Source organism: Macaca nemestrina, chromosome 1 (assembly GCF_043159975.1).
Source record: "Macaca nemestrina isolate mMacNem1 chromosome 1, mMacNem.hap1, whole genome shotgun sequence".
NCBI classification, from domain to species: Eukaryota; Metazoa; Chordata; class Mammalia; order Primates; family Cercopithecidae; genus Macaca; species Macaca nemestrina.
This window is the reverse complement of record NC_092125.1, coordinates 50,959,990-50,977,183: the sequence shown is the minus strand read 5'-3', so window position 1 is coordinate 50,977,183 and position 17,194 is coordinate 50,959,990. Positions and strand designations below refer to the sequence as shown.

The following is a 17,194-nucleotide window of genomic DNA, read 5'->3' as shown; positions in this document are numbered from 1 at the left end:
GCTTTACACCATTATCTTTAAATATAAAATAAAAAATGTGACAAGCTGAAAGGACAGAAAAAAGTGAAAACATAATTCTTAATCATTATTTAACTTATAGTTTTGTTCTACAGTAAACATGTTTTTAGAGTGGCAAAATTGTCTTAGGTGTTCTCACCATGCACATTGCTGCAGCAACTGTACTAGCGTTGAGTATACTACCCAAAACTCTTTGGTTCATAGAAGCACTGACATCAACAGCTAGTAAGAAACGTTTTCCAGTTGGTTCAACTGTCTACAGAGAAAACAAAACAATCATCAAAAGCATAATAGAAATTATGAGTAGATTAAATTTCTAAATCATATTTACTTATCATCTTACATTAAAAAGACTATAATAAAAGGCCTTCAGATTTTTGATATACCAATTGACAACTATTTAAAAATGCTCATCTGGCATAGCAGCTATGATTGAAAATTAAAAAATAAATAAATAAAAATGCTTAGCTTTTACAGGCAAAACAAACGAAGTAAGAACCTATTCAATAATTTTAGTTAAATAAGTTACCATCCTATTTTTAAAATCTTTCCTCATTGAAGTAAAATCAGAGTTTTTTAGTAAGAAATTTTTATTGTGGTAAAATGTAACATAAATTTGACCTTTTTAACCATTTTTAGATGTATAATTCAGTGGCATTAAGCACATTCACAATGTTGTATAACTATCACCTCTATCAATTTCTAGAACTTTTTCATCATCCCAAATAGAACTTGTACCAATTAGGTAATAACCCCCCAGTGCCATGTCTCTCCCTAGCCCCTGACAACTTCTATTCCACATTCTGTCTCTATAAATTTGCCTACTGTAGATACCTCATATAATGCAATCATACAATACTTGTCCTTGTTTGTCTGGCTTATTTTACTTAGTGTAATCTTTTCAAGATTTATCCATGGTGTAGCATGTATCAAATGTATTTCTTTTCTAAGGCTGAATAATATTCCATTATATATACCACATTTTGCTTATCCATCTGCTGATGAACATTTGGGTTGTTCATCAAAATCAGCTGTATTTCTATATACTAGCAATGAACAAAAAAGAAAATTAAGAAAACATTTGTTCACAATAGCATCAAAAATAAAAGACAAGAATACATTTAACTGTTGGCTATTGTGAATAATGCTACTGTGAATATTGGTAAACAAATATCTGTTTAATACCTGTTTTCAATTCTTTTGGGTATATACCTAGAAATGGAATTGCTGGATGGTATGGTAATTCTACGTTTAACCTTTTGAGAACTGCCAAATTGTTTTCCACAGGGGCTACACCATTTTACATTCCCACCATACACTAAGGTTCCAATTTCTCCACATCTTCCCCAGTTCTTGTTTTCTGCTTTTTTGATATTAGCTATCCAACTAGATGTGAAGTGGTATCACACTGTCATCTTGATTTGCGTTTCTCTGATTATTAATGATGTTGAGTATTTTTCATGGTTTTTTTTTTTTGTTTTTTTTGTTTTTTTTTTTTGAGACGGAGTTTCGCTCGTTGCCCAGGCTGGAGTGCAATGGCACAATCTCAGCTCAATGCAACCTCTGCCTCCTGGGTTCAAGAGATTCCCCTGTCTCAACCTCATGGGTAGCTGGGATTACAGGCGCCCGCCACCATATCCAGCTAATTTTTTGTATTTTTTTTTTTTTTTTTTGTAGAGATGGGGTGTCACCATGTTGGCCGGGCTGGTCTCGAACTCCTGACCTCAGGTGATCAACCCATCTTGGCCTCCCAAAGTGCTGGGATTATAGGGCACCTGGCTCTTTTCATGTTCTTATTACTCATTTGTATATCATTAGAAAAATGTCTATTCAAGTACTTTGCCCATTTTTAAACTAGGTTGTTTGTACTTTTGCTGAATTTGTAGTTTTCAGTATTGTGGATATTAGGCACTTAACGGATATATGGTCTGCAAATATTTTCTCCCATTGTGTAGATTATCTTTTAGCTTTCTTGATAGTATCCTTTAATACACAAAATTTTTAAGTTTGATGAAGTTCAATTTATTTTTTCTTCTGCTGCCTGTGTTTTTGGTGTTTTCTAGTTTTAGCTCTTAAATTTAGGTCACTGATCCACTTTGAACTAATTCTTGTATTTGGTGTAAGATAATGGTCCAACTTCATTCTTTTGTATGTGAATATGCAGTTTTCCCAACACCATTTGTTGAAGATTGTCCTTTCCCCAGTGAATCATCTTGACATCCTCATCAAAAGTCAACTGACATCCTGGTGCAGTGGCTCACGCCTGTAATCCTAGCAGTTTGGGAGGCCAAGGTGGGTGGATCACTTGAGGCAAGGAGTTCAAGATGAGCCTGGCTAACAGTGAAACCCCGTCCCTACTAAAAATGGAATAAATTAGCTGAGTGTGATGGTGCATGCCTGTAATCCCAGCTACTTGGGAGGCTGAGGCATGAGAATCACTTGAACCCAGGAGGCGGAGGTTGCAGTGAGCTGATATTGCACCACCGCACTTCAAACTGGGTGGCACAGTGAGACTCTGTCTCAAAACAAAACAAAAAAAAAACAGTCAACTGAACATATACGCAAGGTTTTAACTCTGGACTCTATTTCATTGGTCTGTATGTTTATTCTTTTGCCAGTGCCACACTGTTTCGATTACTGCAGGTTTGTGGTAACTGAAAGAGTTACTGAAGAGTCCTCCAGACTTTGTTCTTTTTTTAAAGATTGTTTTGGCTATTTGGGGTCACTTGAAATTTCTTAGGAATTTTAGAATGGGTTTTTCTATTTCTGTAAAACATGCCATTGGGATTTTGAAAGGGATTGCATTAAATCTGTAGATTGGCTGCTTTGGATAGTATTGTCATCTTAACAATATTAAGTCTTCCAATCTGCAAACACAGATGTGTTTCTATTTATTCATGACTTAATTTCTTTTAGCAGTGTTTTGTAGTTCTCACTGTGTAAGTCTTGCAGCTTCTTAAATTTACTCTTGTCTTTTATTTTTTGATGATATTGTAAATGGAAATGTTTTCTTAATTTCTTTTTTTGGATTGTTCATTGCTAGTATATAGAAATACAACCGATTTTTTATGTGTTGGTTTTATACCCTGTAACTTTGTTGAATTCATTTTTTAACTTTAGAGTTTTTGGTGGATTCTTTAGCATTTTCTAAATACGAGATCATAGCATCTGAGGATAATTTTACTTCTTTATTTCCAATTGAGATGTCTTTCATTATTTCATTTTCTTGCCTTATTACTAGAACTTCCAATACTATGTGGAATTAAAGTGGAAAAACTGGGCATCCTTGTCTTTTTCTTGATTTTAGGGGAAAACATTACAATCACTCACCATTATGACATTAGCTATGGGGTTTAAACATTTTTGTTTTTTAAATCTCTGGCCTTTATCATGTTGAGGGAGTTAATTTCAGGTTTATATAGTGGTTTTCTTTTTATCACGAAGGAATGTTGAAATTTGTGAAATGCTTTTTCTGCATCAATAAGATGATCATGTGGTTTTTATCACTTCATTCTACTAACGTGATGTATTACATTGATTGGCTGTCATATGTTGCACTATCCTTGTATGCCACGGATAAATATCACTTGGTTATGGTGTGTAATCCTTTTATTTTGCTGCTGAATTTGGTTGCTAGTATTTTGTTATACAGCAAGACGTTTTAGCTTCTGTCTTTGATGTGAGATTTCCATTACTAAAAACCTCATTTTTTATCAAGACTGATGAGATGTATCTACCAATTAATGGGGAAAACAGAGGACCAAGTCAAAGGACCTGATAGGAAGGCAAATTTCTAAAGTTAGTGACACGGGTTGGATTTGTGTCTCCACACAAATCTTATGTTCACTGTAATCCCCAGTGTTGAAGGTGAGACCTGGGGGGAGGTGATTGGATCATGGGGGCAGTCTAATAGCTTAGCACCATATCCCCCTTCTGCCATGATTGTTGATATGGTTTGGCTGTGTCCCCACCCAAATATCATCTTGAATTGTAGTTCCTATAATCCCCACGTGTTCAAGGGTGGGATCAGGTAGAGATAATTGAATCATAGGGGTGATTTCCCCCATACTGTTCTTGTGATAGTGAATGAGTTCAGACGAGATCTGAAGGAGCTTCCCCCACTTTTGCTCATCACTTCTTCCTGCCGCCATGTGAAGAAGGATGTGTTTGCTTCCCCTTCTGCCATGATTTTAAGTTTCCCAAGGCATCCTCAGAAGCAAGGCAGTAGCCACTGTGCTTCCTGTACAACCTGTGGAATCATGAGCCAATTAAACCTCTCTTGTTTATAAACTACTCAGTCTCAGGTACTTCTTTATAGCACTGCAAGAACAAACTAATACAGTTAGTAACTTAAAAGCTACCAAAATGATCTTAGAATAATTAGTTGCTACCCAAAGGTAAAGAGAAATACTTTACTCATAAACTTACACGATACTAATTATATACCCACCTCATATGAACTAAAGAAAAACAAATGAATACCTAATTAAAAAATGATTAAACTATTAATACTACCTTTAAAGTGTATTATTACAAAAGATATTAAGTCTTGAGTCATTTGTTTTAAAACAAAAATCATATCACTACCTTAAATGTTTTATAAAAAGCAGCATCCAATGCTTTCAAAATTTCTTCATCAGGGCGCCACTTCAGTTTTCCTCTCAGCCCATGACCTGTCTTGTAAGTTTCTAATGCGATCAAAATATGAAATGGATGTATACGAGCCTAGAAACAAAACAAAGTATAAGGAAAATTTTAGCAAAAAATAGTGATTATGTATACTCCTTAGATTTTTGTGTTATTGTAGCTAATAACTACATTTCATAGAGCAAAGAGAAAAATGAAAACGTATTAAACTTACACTTAAGAGCCATAATGCAATTTGGTATAATGAACATCTCAAAATACCTTAAAAATGCACTGACTGCATTTCTAAAATTTAGGAGCCACTTTTTCAGTTAGTAGTAGCTAACAAAGAACACTGATAATGCTTACCTTTTTTAATAGTTTTTCATTACACAGTTTTTCACATACTAAAGATACTTCTGAATTTCCTGGTTCAAGTACTGAATTAGCAGTCATCTTTCCTAGATTCCTTAGTAATGCAGTAAGAGGCATTTCTTGTAACAAAGCCTTCCATACCTATTGCAATAACATAGATAGAAATACCAGGAATTAAGGGAAAATAAATCAGTATAACACACCTATATCAATAAATATTCATAATATAGTCTCAGGCTTTCATTTGGGGTTCAGAGTACTTTCAGAATGAAAATGTCTAAGTCAAAGACTTATCAAATAAGCTAAGTTTTTTTTTTTTTTTTACTAGAAAAAGGAAGTGAAGTATATTTTGTGAAGGAAATGCGTAGATGATTTTTTTTTTTAATTAGCAAGGCAGTAGATTTTCTGGAGTGAAACTAACACAAATGCCACCTACATCATGTTGAACATCATGGTAGGTGTTTTAAATAGACATTAATTTCAAGATACATTTTAAATAATTTTTCTTTTTAGAAGTATAAATATATAGCTACCCCAAGTTTATCCTTTTAGCACCTACAGTAAATTACTCATGTCTAATCACATGCTGTAACATATAATTCACTCACCTCTTTCGACTTTAAGTGATTTGTTAAAAGATGTTCTCTAACTAATCTATGTTCTTCTATTAGATGAATGACTTCTAGCTCATCTCTTGTGCGCTTCACTTTCTCTACAGCCTCCAGATACTTTAATAATTTTTCAGTCTCCACAGAGAGTGCTTTTTCTTTATATAATTCATGAACTTCTTTCCAGCCCTTTGTAATATATTTGGTCACAATTGCAAGTCCTTTAACAAGATAAAGAATTGAAAAAGCATGCAGGATTACCAAGTAAAAAAATAGAACATGTTTCCTCAAAATGCATTATATGAACAACACACAAGAGTTAATGCCCTTACACTGGGATGCTGCTTTCCATGATATAACTATTAAGCAAATGGTGTGAATTAATTTTCTTATTCAGTTATTACTATTTAAATATGAGACTTTGGAGTAAAAAAATCTGTATCCTGAGTAGTTTTATTACAGAGGCTTTTCTTTCTTTTCAAAGACACCAGCATTAGAAAGTTTCAGGTCCATAATCTCAGAACAACTCACAAGAGTACAGATGTATCTCAATTAATATTGTATTATATTGTATTATCTTATATTAATTATATTCATTTGTCTCTCTTTGCTGTTGAATAAAATATGTATATTTACAAACAGCAGAAATAAATAGAAGTGGACAGGTAGGTAGGTTCTTTTACACTGTGTTTTAATAGCTGAGAAGTATTACTGGTCCAAAGAAAAAAAAAGAAGAAGAAGAAAACAGTAACTTGTTGATTCCCTCCATAATTTCTTCCAATAGAAGAAAGAGAAAAGAGCCTTGGATCGGGAGTGAGAAAATCTGGGTTCTAGGTTCTAGCCTATACTCTGCCAATAAATGGTGGTCTTTCTAGGTCTTAGTTTCACCACTTCTGTAACACAGCAGGGATTGGATTACAACATTAAAATGTCTATGAGGGAAGGGCAAATAAAATAAAGAAATAAAACCACCACGGTGAGGCCGGGCGCCATGGCTCACACCTGTAATCCTAGTACTTTGGGAGGTCAAGGTGTGTGAATCACCTGAGGTCAGGGGTTCGAGAACAGACTGCCCAACATGGCGAAACTCTGTCTCTACTAAAATTAAAAAATTAGCTGGGTGTGGTGGCGCATGCCTGTAATACCAGCTACTCAGGAGGCTGAGGCAGGAGAATCACTTGAACCCAGGAGGCAGAGGTTGCAGTGCACCAAGATCACGCCACTGTACTTCAGCCCGGGCAACAGAGTAAGACTCTGTCTCAAAAAAACACAAAAAAACAAAACACCACCACGGTGATGTAATAGACAGTTGTGAGGGTGTGGTGACTGAACAGAGTGTGCCCTGACAAGTGGTGTAGCCATGTATCGACTTCGTGCTGCCAAAATAAAAAAAAATTACTTTCAAGAGAAGCCAGAATACGAGTTTTTATGTCTTCTGATTTTTAAAGATGATGACAAAGAATTCATTTTTACCCTAAAATATTGTATAGGCCATATGAAACACATCTCTATGCCAATTGAGCCTATTATGTTATTTTTGAATTCTAAATAACTTTATCAAAAGTTAACACTAACATGCAGGAACTTCTCAAGTATTGTGACTCTTGCTATCTTCCAGATTTTGGTACAAAATCATCTTAAATGAGTAAATGTTTCATGTGAGTATATCTTCTATTTTGTTTTTCCAATGAAAATAAAAATTCCTTAAAGCAGCTTTATCCTACCCAGTTCTGTAATTGTGCTGGCCACACAATGGGTGCACAATAAAAATACCATACCTGATTACTTGAATCACATTTTGACTTGTTTTATCGGTTATAAATACACATTACAGTTAAGATATTAAAATACTATTAATTCTGTTGCTTACAGTTTTTCCAAATTTTTAAACTTCAAAATGCTAGGGATTCTCCATGTCCAATGTGATATTACTATTACTAACATGGTTTCAATTATGAGTTCTGCCCTCAACAGTTTCAAATTAAAGAATCCTATGTGTGGAAGTAAGTTTAGGGAACATGTACTAATTCCTCATTATATAGACCAAAAAAACAAAGCACAGAATAATTATTTTCACAAGTTCAGAAACTGGTCCAATCAGACTAGTAATGGGCAGTCTTTCTCTTAGTCTATAGTACTTGCTCCACACTTCCAAGACACATCTCAACAAACAAATAAATAAAGCTGGATGCCTAAGTCCTTCCTACGTTGGATCAAATATTTGGATAAAAAATTTAAATATAAAAAATAATGTTTCTTAACCATGAAAATGTTAGGAAAAAACTACAGATAAGTATTTTAGGTTGGAAAAGGCCCTTCTAATCCTAACACAAAACATAAACCTATGAAGACACTGATAAGTTTGACTACATTAAAATTCCAAACTTTAGTGTGCCAGAAATGTCCCCCAACCAAAAAAAAAAAAAAGGCAAAGGAAAAAAAAGAAGAAAAAATGCATGCACTGTACATAATAATCAACTCCTGTAATATGAACCCCAAGTTCTTAGAACAGTGTCTATCCATAGTAGGTGCTCAATAAATATTTGCTGAGGACCCGGCACGGTGGTTCATGCCTGTAATCCCAGCACTTTGGGAGGCCAAGGCAGGCGGATCAACTGAGGTCAGGAGTTTGAGACCAGCATTACCAACATGGTGAAATCCTGTCTCTACTAAAAATACAAAATGTATATAATAAATATTTTTATATATAAAAATACAAAATATATATATACCTATATATAGGTATATATACACATACATATATATACCTATATATACACACATATATGTATACATATATATAGGTGTGTATATATAAATATATGTGTGTGTATATATATAAAAATAAGCACATGAAAAGATAAGCTTCTGCCCAAAAATGTAAATTCAAAGAATCTTTCATGATTCTACTGAAATAGATTAAAAAATAATGACAACAGTCAGTGTTCAAATGTGGGTACACTGATCCTTCACATACTGTTTGTGGATTTAACCATTATGAAAGTATGTACTCTATGCAAGAGTTTGCACTGTAGTATTTTTGTAACAGTATCAAAAAACCAGAAACAACTGTTGTCAATAACAGTATTAAAAAAACAGAAAAAATTCTTGTCAATAAGAGACTAGCTAATAAATTACAGTCATACAATGGTATACATGCAACTATTTCAACTGACCTAAAAAAAAAACAGCAATAGCAATAGCAATAGCAATAATATACTTTTTACTGAAACATAGAAGGCATATAACAAAATTTAGTGAAACACAGTAATACATGTTTAGGAAAAATCTGGAGTAAATTACAACATATCATATACAGCAAGAGTCCTCAACTCCAAGGCCATACACAGATACCAGTCCATGGCCTGTTAGGAACTGGGTCGCACAGCAGGAGGTGAGCGGCAGGCAAGTGAGCTCCACCTCCTGTCAGATAGGTAGCTGGGCATTAGTCTCATAGGAGCGCGAACCCTACTGTGATCTGTGCATGTGAGGAATCTAGGTTGCGCTCTCCTTATGAGAATCTAATGCCTGATGATCTGAGGTGGAACAGTTTCATTCTGAAACCACCGTGCCCTCCCCACTGTCTGGAAAAACTGTCTTCCACAAAACCAGTCCCTAATGCCAAAAAGGCTGGGGACTGCTGATATGCAGTTATTTCTTTTGAAGAGTACGACTGCGTCATATTTTTCCATATTATTCAACTATTTTAAAACATGTAATCTAATAAAATCAAAATAAAATGCTTGTACATATAAATACTTGCAATTTATTGTTCACATTTCATTTGAAAAATTCCACTTATAATTAAAATGATAAGTTAGGAATTACTGAAGAGATTCTGTACATAAAGATATGTGTGGAAGGGAGAAAGAACCAAAGTATACTTCTACTATATGTTAGGTGCTGGGACATTTAGTCTTAATAATTGTAAGCTTATTCTCCTTACCCTCCTTTTTAGATGAAGGTACAGAAACTCAGCTTGTTACCTGGCTTAAGGCCACAGAACTGAAACGTGAACCCACCCTTCTGAGTGGCTGTCTTTTCAAGTTTCACTTCTGGTGCAAAAAAAAAAAAAAATGTCAAATTTTGTACATGTTGATTTTTGTGGAACTTCACACTTCAAATTACTCCTGCCCAAGAGTTTTTCTTATTTCTTTCCTTAAAAGGACTAGTAATTATTATAGAGTCAACTAACTTTTCAAAAGTCTCTTTCCATAGATACAGAAACACTGCCCCAAGTTATCAGGTCCCCTGACTGACTGCCTGAAAACAATTAACTTCCTGAACTGTTAAGTTCAGCACTGTACAAGGTATATCCCTTTAGGTTCCAAGGAACACATGTCCTAGGAAGATGGGGAGGAAAAAAAAAGAATGGGCTAAAGAAGTGGGTACAGCATGGCCATCTGCCACCTACTGGCAAGGAGCTGTTTTGCTTATTGCAACTTTTTTTTTTTTTTTTTTAACTTTTCTACTTAGCATTTCATTGGTTACAGAGCAGTTTTCTATACATGATCTTATGGAATAGTTGTGTACAGTTTACCTAAGTTTTACAAACGATTATACTGAGACCAAATTTGAATATCTGCTGAGTAACTGGCAAAGCTGGAACTCAAAAGCAGTTCCTTCTAATGATCGTACCCATATCCAAGGATTATTGCAACTTTTAATCTGTCCATGCTACTTATGCAGTCCATAATCACTTGGGTGAGCATTCCAGTTAGGACGGTGGCACTTTAAGATTCAGATTATTAATCTATAAACCCGTCATTTGATTCTTGATTATTAATGTCTGGATTGCCTGTGGTAGGTGTGTAATCCCAGGAAGGCATTAAACATATTTGAATTAATGCATGTTTTGAGAAAGAAAGGCTATTTCTAGAAAATATTACACACTTGTCTTATGTTAAATAAAAATTTGCTATTTATTGGATATCCCTTATCCACCCTTGTTCCCAATGAAGATCTTATGCTTACCTTCACTGGAAGGTTTAAGATGTGACAATCTTAATAGATCTTTGTGAGACCAGCCATTTCTCTGTTTATATTTTGTAACTGCCAGAGCAAGGGCCATGCCACCTTTCTCGTTGTACCAGTCCGCGATAGCCTTCCGGAGGGCACGACCCCACATGCCACATTTCATGCTTTCCTTCAGATCTTTCTTAAACTGGATAAAAGTAAAGAGATGGGTAGGAATGCGGCAAACTTCAGAAACAGCTTTAAATGCTGCTTGTTTTGTGCTTATGTCGGAGCACTGGGAACAAATGGCAAGTGCAAAGAGCATAGGCTCTTGCTTTGTGGTTCTGCCTTCTTGACTAAATAACTTTATTTCTTGTATCACTTCACATCCTCTGCCATCTTCAATCAATCTAATTAAAGCTTCAGCATTTTCAAGGCCCAACTTCTGTTCTTTGATATAATAAGTCCCACCTTCAGAACCGAAACATAAGAACCGGTGTAGTCGATTCATGTCAGTGACTTGCCATACATATCCATCCTGAGAATTGGCTATCTGCTTCTCATTCAATGGCTGCATTTGGTTTACGGATTCCTCCATTTTTTTGTCTTTAGGAAACCTATCAAAAAGGCAAAATGTTATTACAACTAGATGGGCACAATAAAATTAAGAAAGGAAAACAAAATGTAGGTTTACTGAAATGTTATTAACTCTTTTAACAACATCTTTTAAGTTCGATAGTTTTTCCTTTAGTACAAAATCAATATAAATGTCCTGAAGAAAAATCAGGAAAGGCAGAAAATGAAAGAAAAAAACCATATCTGAATATTTTGAAATGACTACTGGTAATATCTTAAGTTTTTTGTTTTTGTTTTTTTCGTTTTTTTCTTGAGACAGAGTCTCGCTCTGTCACCCAGGCTGGAGTGCAGTGGCCGGATCTCGGCTCACTATAAGCTCCGCCTCCTGGGTTCACGCCATTCTCCTGCCTCAGCCTCCCCAGTAGCTGGGACTACAGGCGCCCACCACCTCGCCCGGCTAGTTTTTTGTATTTTTTTTAGTAGAGACGCGGTTTCACCATGTTAGCCAGGATGGTCTCGATCTCCTGACCTTGTGATCCGCCCGTCTCGGCCTCCCAAAGTGCTGGGATTACAGGCTTGAGCCACCGTGCCCGGCAGGTATCTTAAGTTTTTAAAATGTTTTTGTTTTATATTCCTATTTTTATAACCTAAAGAAACTGAAAGCCCTTCACAGCAAACAAACAAGATTATAGCCACAGTGGTGTGATAATCAGAAGCAACTGAGGAGTCACCTTTTTGAGATACAGTGTGCTGCTTCAGAGATTAAGCAGGCAGGTCAGTATGGCGTCTTGAGGCCCACACAGAGAATAAAAGAAGGGAGGGAAGCAATAGTAGTGGGTACTAAGAAAGATCGTACTCCTTGAAGGATTGTGTAAACATTTTTGGTTGCCGATCTAACATTCATTCTTCCCCCTTCTCTCTTCTCCTCTTGTTGGCCTCATATCCTTCAAAGGAGGCTAGGCCTTTCCCTAGCCCCAAGGGATGGATCTTTATTGCTCTAAGCCAGTGGTTCTCAAACTCAGTGTACATCAAAATTACTAGAAGTTCTAACTGAAACACAGATTGCTGGGTCAGCCCTCCCAGGCACTGCCCTGAGTTTCTTTCATAATTTAGTAGGTCTCCAGTGAGGCCTAAGCATGTATACTTATCACAAGTCTCAGGTGATGCTGCTGCTGCTGCTGCTCGACCCAGGCCCAATAATCATGGTGCTCTCCTTGCCGCATGACTGGTATAGGGAGTTGGGCATGTGTCATGACTCTGGCCAGTACGACATGGTAAATCAGCTGAGAACACTTTTGAGGTTTTCTTCATTCTCAAAAGGGGGCCCAGGCTCTTAAAAAGAAATGTTCCCTTTTCTGCCTTCTGAAATTTTCATTTGCAAGTCATGCCTGGAGTGGTAACAACCATCTTGAGACCTTGAGATAAGCCAGCTTAAAATGGCACACCAATATATAAAGATGGCAGAATAGAAAAAAACAGAAAGTACCTAGGTCCTTGATATTGGGTTACCTGAAACTGCCCTGCTTATACATTTCCTATTATGTCATAAATGTATCTTACTGTTTAAGCCATTTTTAGGTTTATTGTTTTATGTCATCTGTAACTACCCTCACTCTACTCCTTCCATTAGCTCTAAAACTCCTAGAACTAGCTATCTGGAAACAATATCCCTCTTTATCCTTCTAGTGGAGGACCAACAATTGTCACTTCATCATCAGTCCACCACTATTCTTAGTACAGTATCACTGTTTATGGAGGTCTTTCAATCTGTCATGTTATTTCGGTGCACTGGGCTTCTGTCCATGGCAAACAAAACAGCACAACCAACAAAAACTTCAACCAGCATTTACTGAATAGATACTATGTGTGAGACATGAAGGCAATTTCTCTGCCATTAAAGAAACTGAAAAAAAAAAATTGTTCTCCTGATCGCAGGGAAATACACTCATTTATGGAGATAGAATCACAATGCAAACTGTAATTAAGTGCTGTAGTAGAAAAGTATTATGAGTGAGCAAGGGAGTATAAAATAATACTGTCTAAATAATCCAGAAAGATTTGAGGAGAGAAGGCAAACTAAAAAACTGATAAAGTTTAGGGAAGGCGCTCCAGGAAGAGGTTTCTGAAATCCTGATCTGTCTTTATATTCTAGAAAAGAAACTGTCTAAGCATCCTGTAGAGCCATACAGACATGTTGACAGATATGGCCATAACTTAAAGAGGAACACAAGGTAATTAAGAAGTTTTGTTTTGAAGACCATCCTTACTTGAACATGTTTATATATTACGAGGAAGGCTAAGGATAAAATCTTGGTGAATATTAACAACTAAGAGCTAATGAGAGAAGGGCTTTTTAAAGAGGCAGAAAAGGAGGTGCACAGAGTTGAAGAAAACTAATGGACCACGAGGAAGAGAACTTCAAGGAGTGAATGGTTGGTAATTTCAAATGGTCAGAGGAAAAGTAAATAAAAGGCTAGAAAATGATCTTGGATTTACCAAGTAGGAGTGACTAGTGAGAGTAACTGCAGTAGAGTGGTACAAGAAGTAGCTTGATTACAGTGAGATCAGGAAGATATGCAGTGAGGAAACTTCACAGCTAGACTACTCTTTGTAGACACAAAAACTATGAATGAAAGTAAGAGAGAGGATGGGACTTAGAGGAAAAATCTTTTTACCTTTTTCAACGGGAAGATGCTAAGATTGAAAGATTCAATTTGGAGAGGTGAAGATACAGTAGAGAAGGGGGATAACTGAAGGAATTAGATTCCTGAAAGAAATGAGACAGAATGAGCTTAGAGCATCCAGGTTGAGACTGGCCTACTAACAGCAAAAGAGATACTTCCTTTATCTTTTAAGGGTGAAGAGTATACGTAAAGAGAGATTTGAGGGAGTGAGGGATAAGGAAATTGAAGACATTCCCCTCTGACAGGAGATGTAGAATGCCAAATGGTATGTGGAGAAATTTGGTAGAGATGGGAGGAATGAAAGACTGGGTCTCAGAGAGGGGAACACATAGTGGTGTAGGGGGATAAGTGCATGGAAGAATGGAGAACCTCACATTGTGAATGTGACTGTGACTGAGGGTTACAGTGATCCGAATTGTGTTGGGAATATTAGTGTCAATATTCCAAATAAGATTCTAGTACAAATTTGCTTATGTTAGTGGAAGCCTGGGTCTCAGGTGGTATCAGAGATGTAATGATCATATTAGTCATTAGGGACAAATTTATAGTTACTGAATACAGCACAGGCTGGAACTCCTGGTGTAGTGGATGCCTCTTCTTCTATTTATTATTATCCTCTTTTCAATTTGGCTTTTATCTCTACCTTTCGATCAAAAACACTTTAAGAAGACTAACATGCTTCACAAAGACTGATACCTTAATTGCCAATTCCAGTAGAAAATGCTGTTTTTCTGATCTTCACATTGCATAGACTCTGCTAGTCTCTCCCTTAGCTTTCATAAAAACAGTCTCTGGTGGCACTTCAACCTGTCTACTTCTACTTATTAGTTATATTTGTTAGATGAGTAACACTGAAATGACATCTAATATCAGATAATTCTACTACACCTGCTTTCCTGCACCAAGGACCAACTGGTGGGATTTAAAAGGTCCCAAACCAAACCTCAAAATTCCCTTCCCCTTCAAATTCTTTTCTTTGTATTATTCATTGTGACCACATGTAGCTACATTATTGGTTCCCTTGAGAGTAGAAACCAAATCTTATCATTTTTGTCTCCTCTTTTGTATTGCTTTTATGTAATTAGTAATACATACTTAAAGCCAAATATCATTAAAGTTGACTTTCTGAATCATTTCCCAAATAATCATGCACAATTGGTTTCTCTTTCCCATAACACATTTTGAGAATAAAAGCCTCAGTATGTGTAATTCAATATATAATACAAGTCTTTAAGATAAACTCTGTAATCAGAATGATAAATGTACTATATGCAGGTAGTGAAGAATATAATCAAGAAAAAACAAAGTTTTAAAGAAAAGTAGTGAATGCTGAGTAAAAATGTCATCTAAGAACAATATTTCCATTTTTCTAATATATTTAATACTAGGTATTCAAGTACTTTTCTAGAGCAAGCAGCAAAATGAACTTCTAAATCTATAAAGGATGTCTAAGAGGTAATCTCTAAGTGTAATCCTTATAATCCCTATTAGAAGAAATCAAGTTATTTATTCACAGACTCTTCCTTTTGCATATTATGATATAAATGACAACCCTAAGGACATACCCTTTCAGTTTTTCTGCAGCAGAAAATGCTTAGCTTTTCCTATGCTTCTGCGACTGTACTTTCCAGAGTGCAACATAAAACAGTGGAACAGATAACATTATTAGCAGCCAGGACACCTTTCTACTTTATTGTATATATTTACCAGGGTCATATTCATATTTTAAAAGACAGAAAAGAGAGTAACATGTCCCAAGCTACTCTCCTTCTTGTCACTGAGTGTGATATACAAATAAACTCAAAATTTGGCAAAGTGATATGATACTGTGGCATCTTAGAGAGTATCTGGTCTTTGTACATAATACCCAGCAGAAAGTTTCAAAAACCCTTGGTATTTCCTGAGAAACAGGAGTGTCTTTGTTACATTAATGAGGCAACATGGGCCCCTAGGTAGCTTCAGGATGGGGGCTAGTCACTAGAAAGACCAACCATATGTTTAGAGGAATAAACTGGTCAGGCCAACCTTCTAGGAAAGGAAGAGGACTTGAGATCGAGTTCAGTCACGCAGCTAATGATTTAATCAATCATGCCCATGTGACGAAACCTCATAAAAACTCTGTTCATCAATACTCAGTGGAGCATCCTTGGTGAACAAAAACTGATGTGCTGGGAAAGTGATGTGCCCACATTTCACAAGGATGGCATGGAAGTTCTGCATCCTTTCCTTGCCCTAAACCTTGCCATATGTGTCTACTTCCTGTTTGGCTGTTCCTGAGTTGTATCAGGAACTTGTAATTGCAAGTAAAGCACTTTCAGTGAGTTATGTGACTCATTCTAGGGAATTATCAGCCTTGAGGGGATTATGGGGAGTCTTGAAATTGTAATCCACAGGGCAGAAGTGTGAGTAGCCTGGGGACCCCATTTACAGCTGGCATCCAAATTAACGGCATTCTTAGTGGGGACCTTGTCCTTTAATTTGTGGGATCTGATGCCAACCCTGGGTAGCTAGTGTCAGAACTAAACGGAAGTGGGGGGCACCCAGCTGGTGTTACAGAATTAGTGTTGGAATGTAGACACCAAAGGCAAAAGTGACAAAATAAAAAAATAAACTGGACTTTATCAAAATGTAAAACTTGTATTTCCAAGAACACCATCAAGAAAGTGAAAAGACAATCCAAGAATACAGAAAATATTTGCAAATCATACATACGATAAGGGACTTGTATCTAGAATATACTAAGAACACTTACAACTTAATAAAATGATAAATAACCCAAGTAAAAATAGGCAAAATATGTGAATATTACTCCAAAGACATACAAATGGGTAAAGAATCTGAAAAGGTGTTTTTCCAAAGAAGATTATCCAATGGCCAGTAAACACATAAAAAGACGATAAACATCATTAGTTATCAGGGAAATGCAAATCAAAACCACAATAAGATACCACTTCACAACCACTAGGATGGCTATAATCAAAACAATAATAATAAGTGTTGGTGAGGATTTAGAGAAAATGAAACGCTCATATACTGCTGGTGGGAATGTAAAATAACACAGCCACTTTGGGAAACAGTCTGGCAGTTTCTCAAAAGGTTAAATATAGTTAGCATATGACCCAGGAATTCCACCACACACCTAAGAAAAAGGAATATATGTATCTATACCAAAAGTTGTACACAGATGTTTTTATCAACATTATTCATAACAGTCAAAAAGTAGAAGCAACCCAAATGTCCATCGACTGATGAAGGGATGAAAAAATATGGTACATCCACACAATGGACTATTATTAGACAATAAAAAGGGATGAAGTACTGATACATGACACAATGTAAACAAACGAAAAC

The 17,194-nt window shown here is 36.0% G+C and overlaps 1 protein-coding gene across 4 annotated transcripts in view; it reads right to left on the bottom strand.

Annotated features, from left to right (window-relative positions):
- RO60 (Ro60, Y RNA binding protein) overlaps positions 1 to 17,194 on the bottom strand; it is a 30,726-nt gene that overhangs the window by 10,143 nt on the left and 3,389 nt on the right. For all 4 annotated transcript variants that reach the window (XM_011746448.3, XM_011746447.3, XM_071077399.1 and 1 more), the window contains exons 2-6: positions 10,602 to 11,200; positions 5,628 to 5,848; positions 5,014 to 5,160; positions 4,606 to 4,743; positions 158 to 274 (exon numbers count right to left, since the gene is read on the bottom strand). In XM_011746448.3, the coding sequence (XP_011744750.1) occupies positions 158 to 274; positions 4,606 to 4,743; positions 5,014 to 5,160; positions 5,628 to 5,848; positions 10,602 to 11,181 (1,203 nt within the window). In that variant the 5' untranslated portion in view covers positions 11,182 to 11,200. The remainder of the gene's footprint in view (positions 1 to 157; positions 275 to 4,605; positions 4,744 to 5,013; positions 5,161 to 5,627; positions 5,849 to 10,601; positions 11,201 to 17,194) is intronic.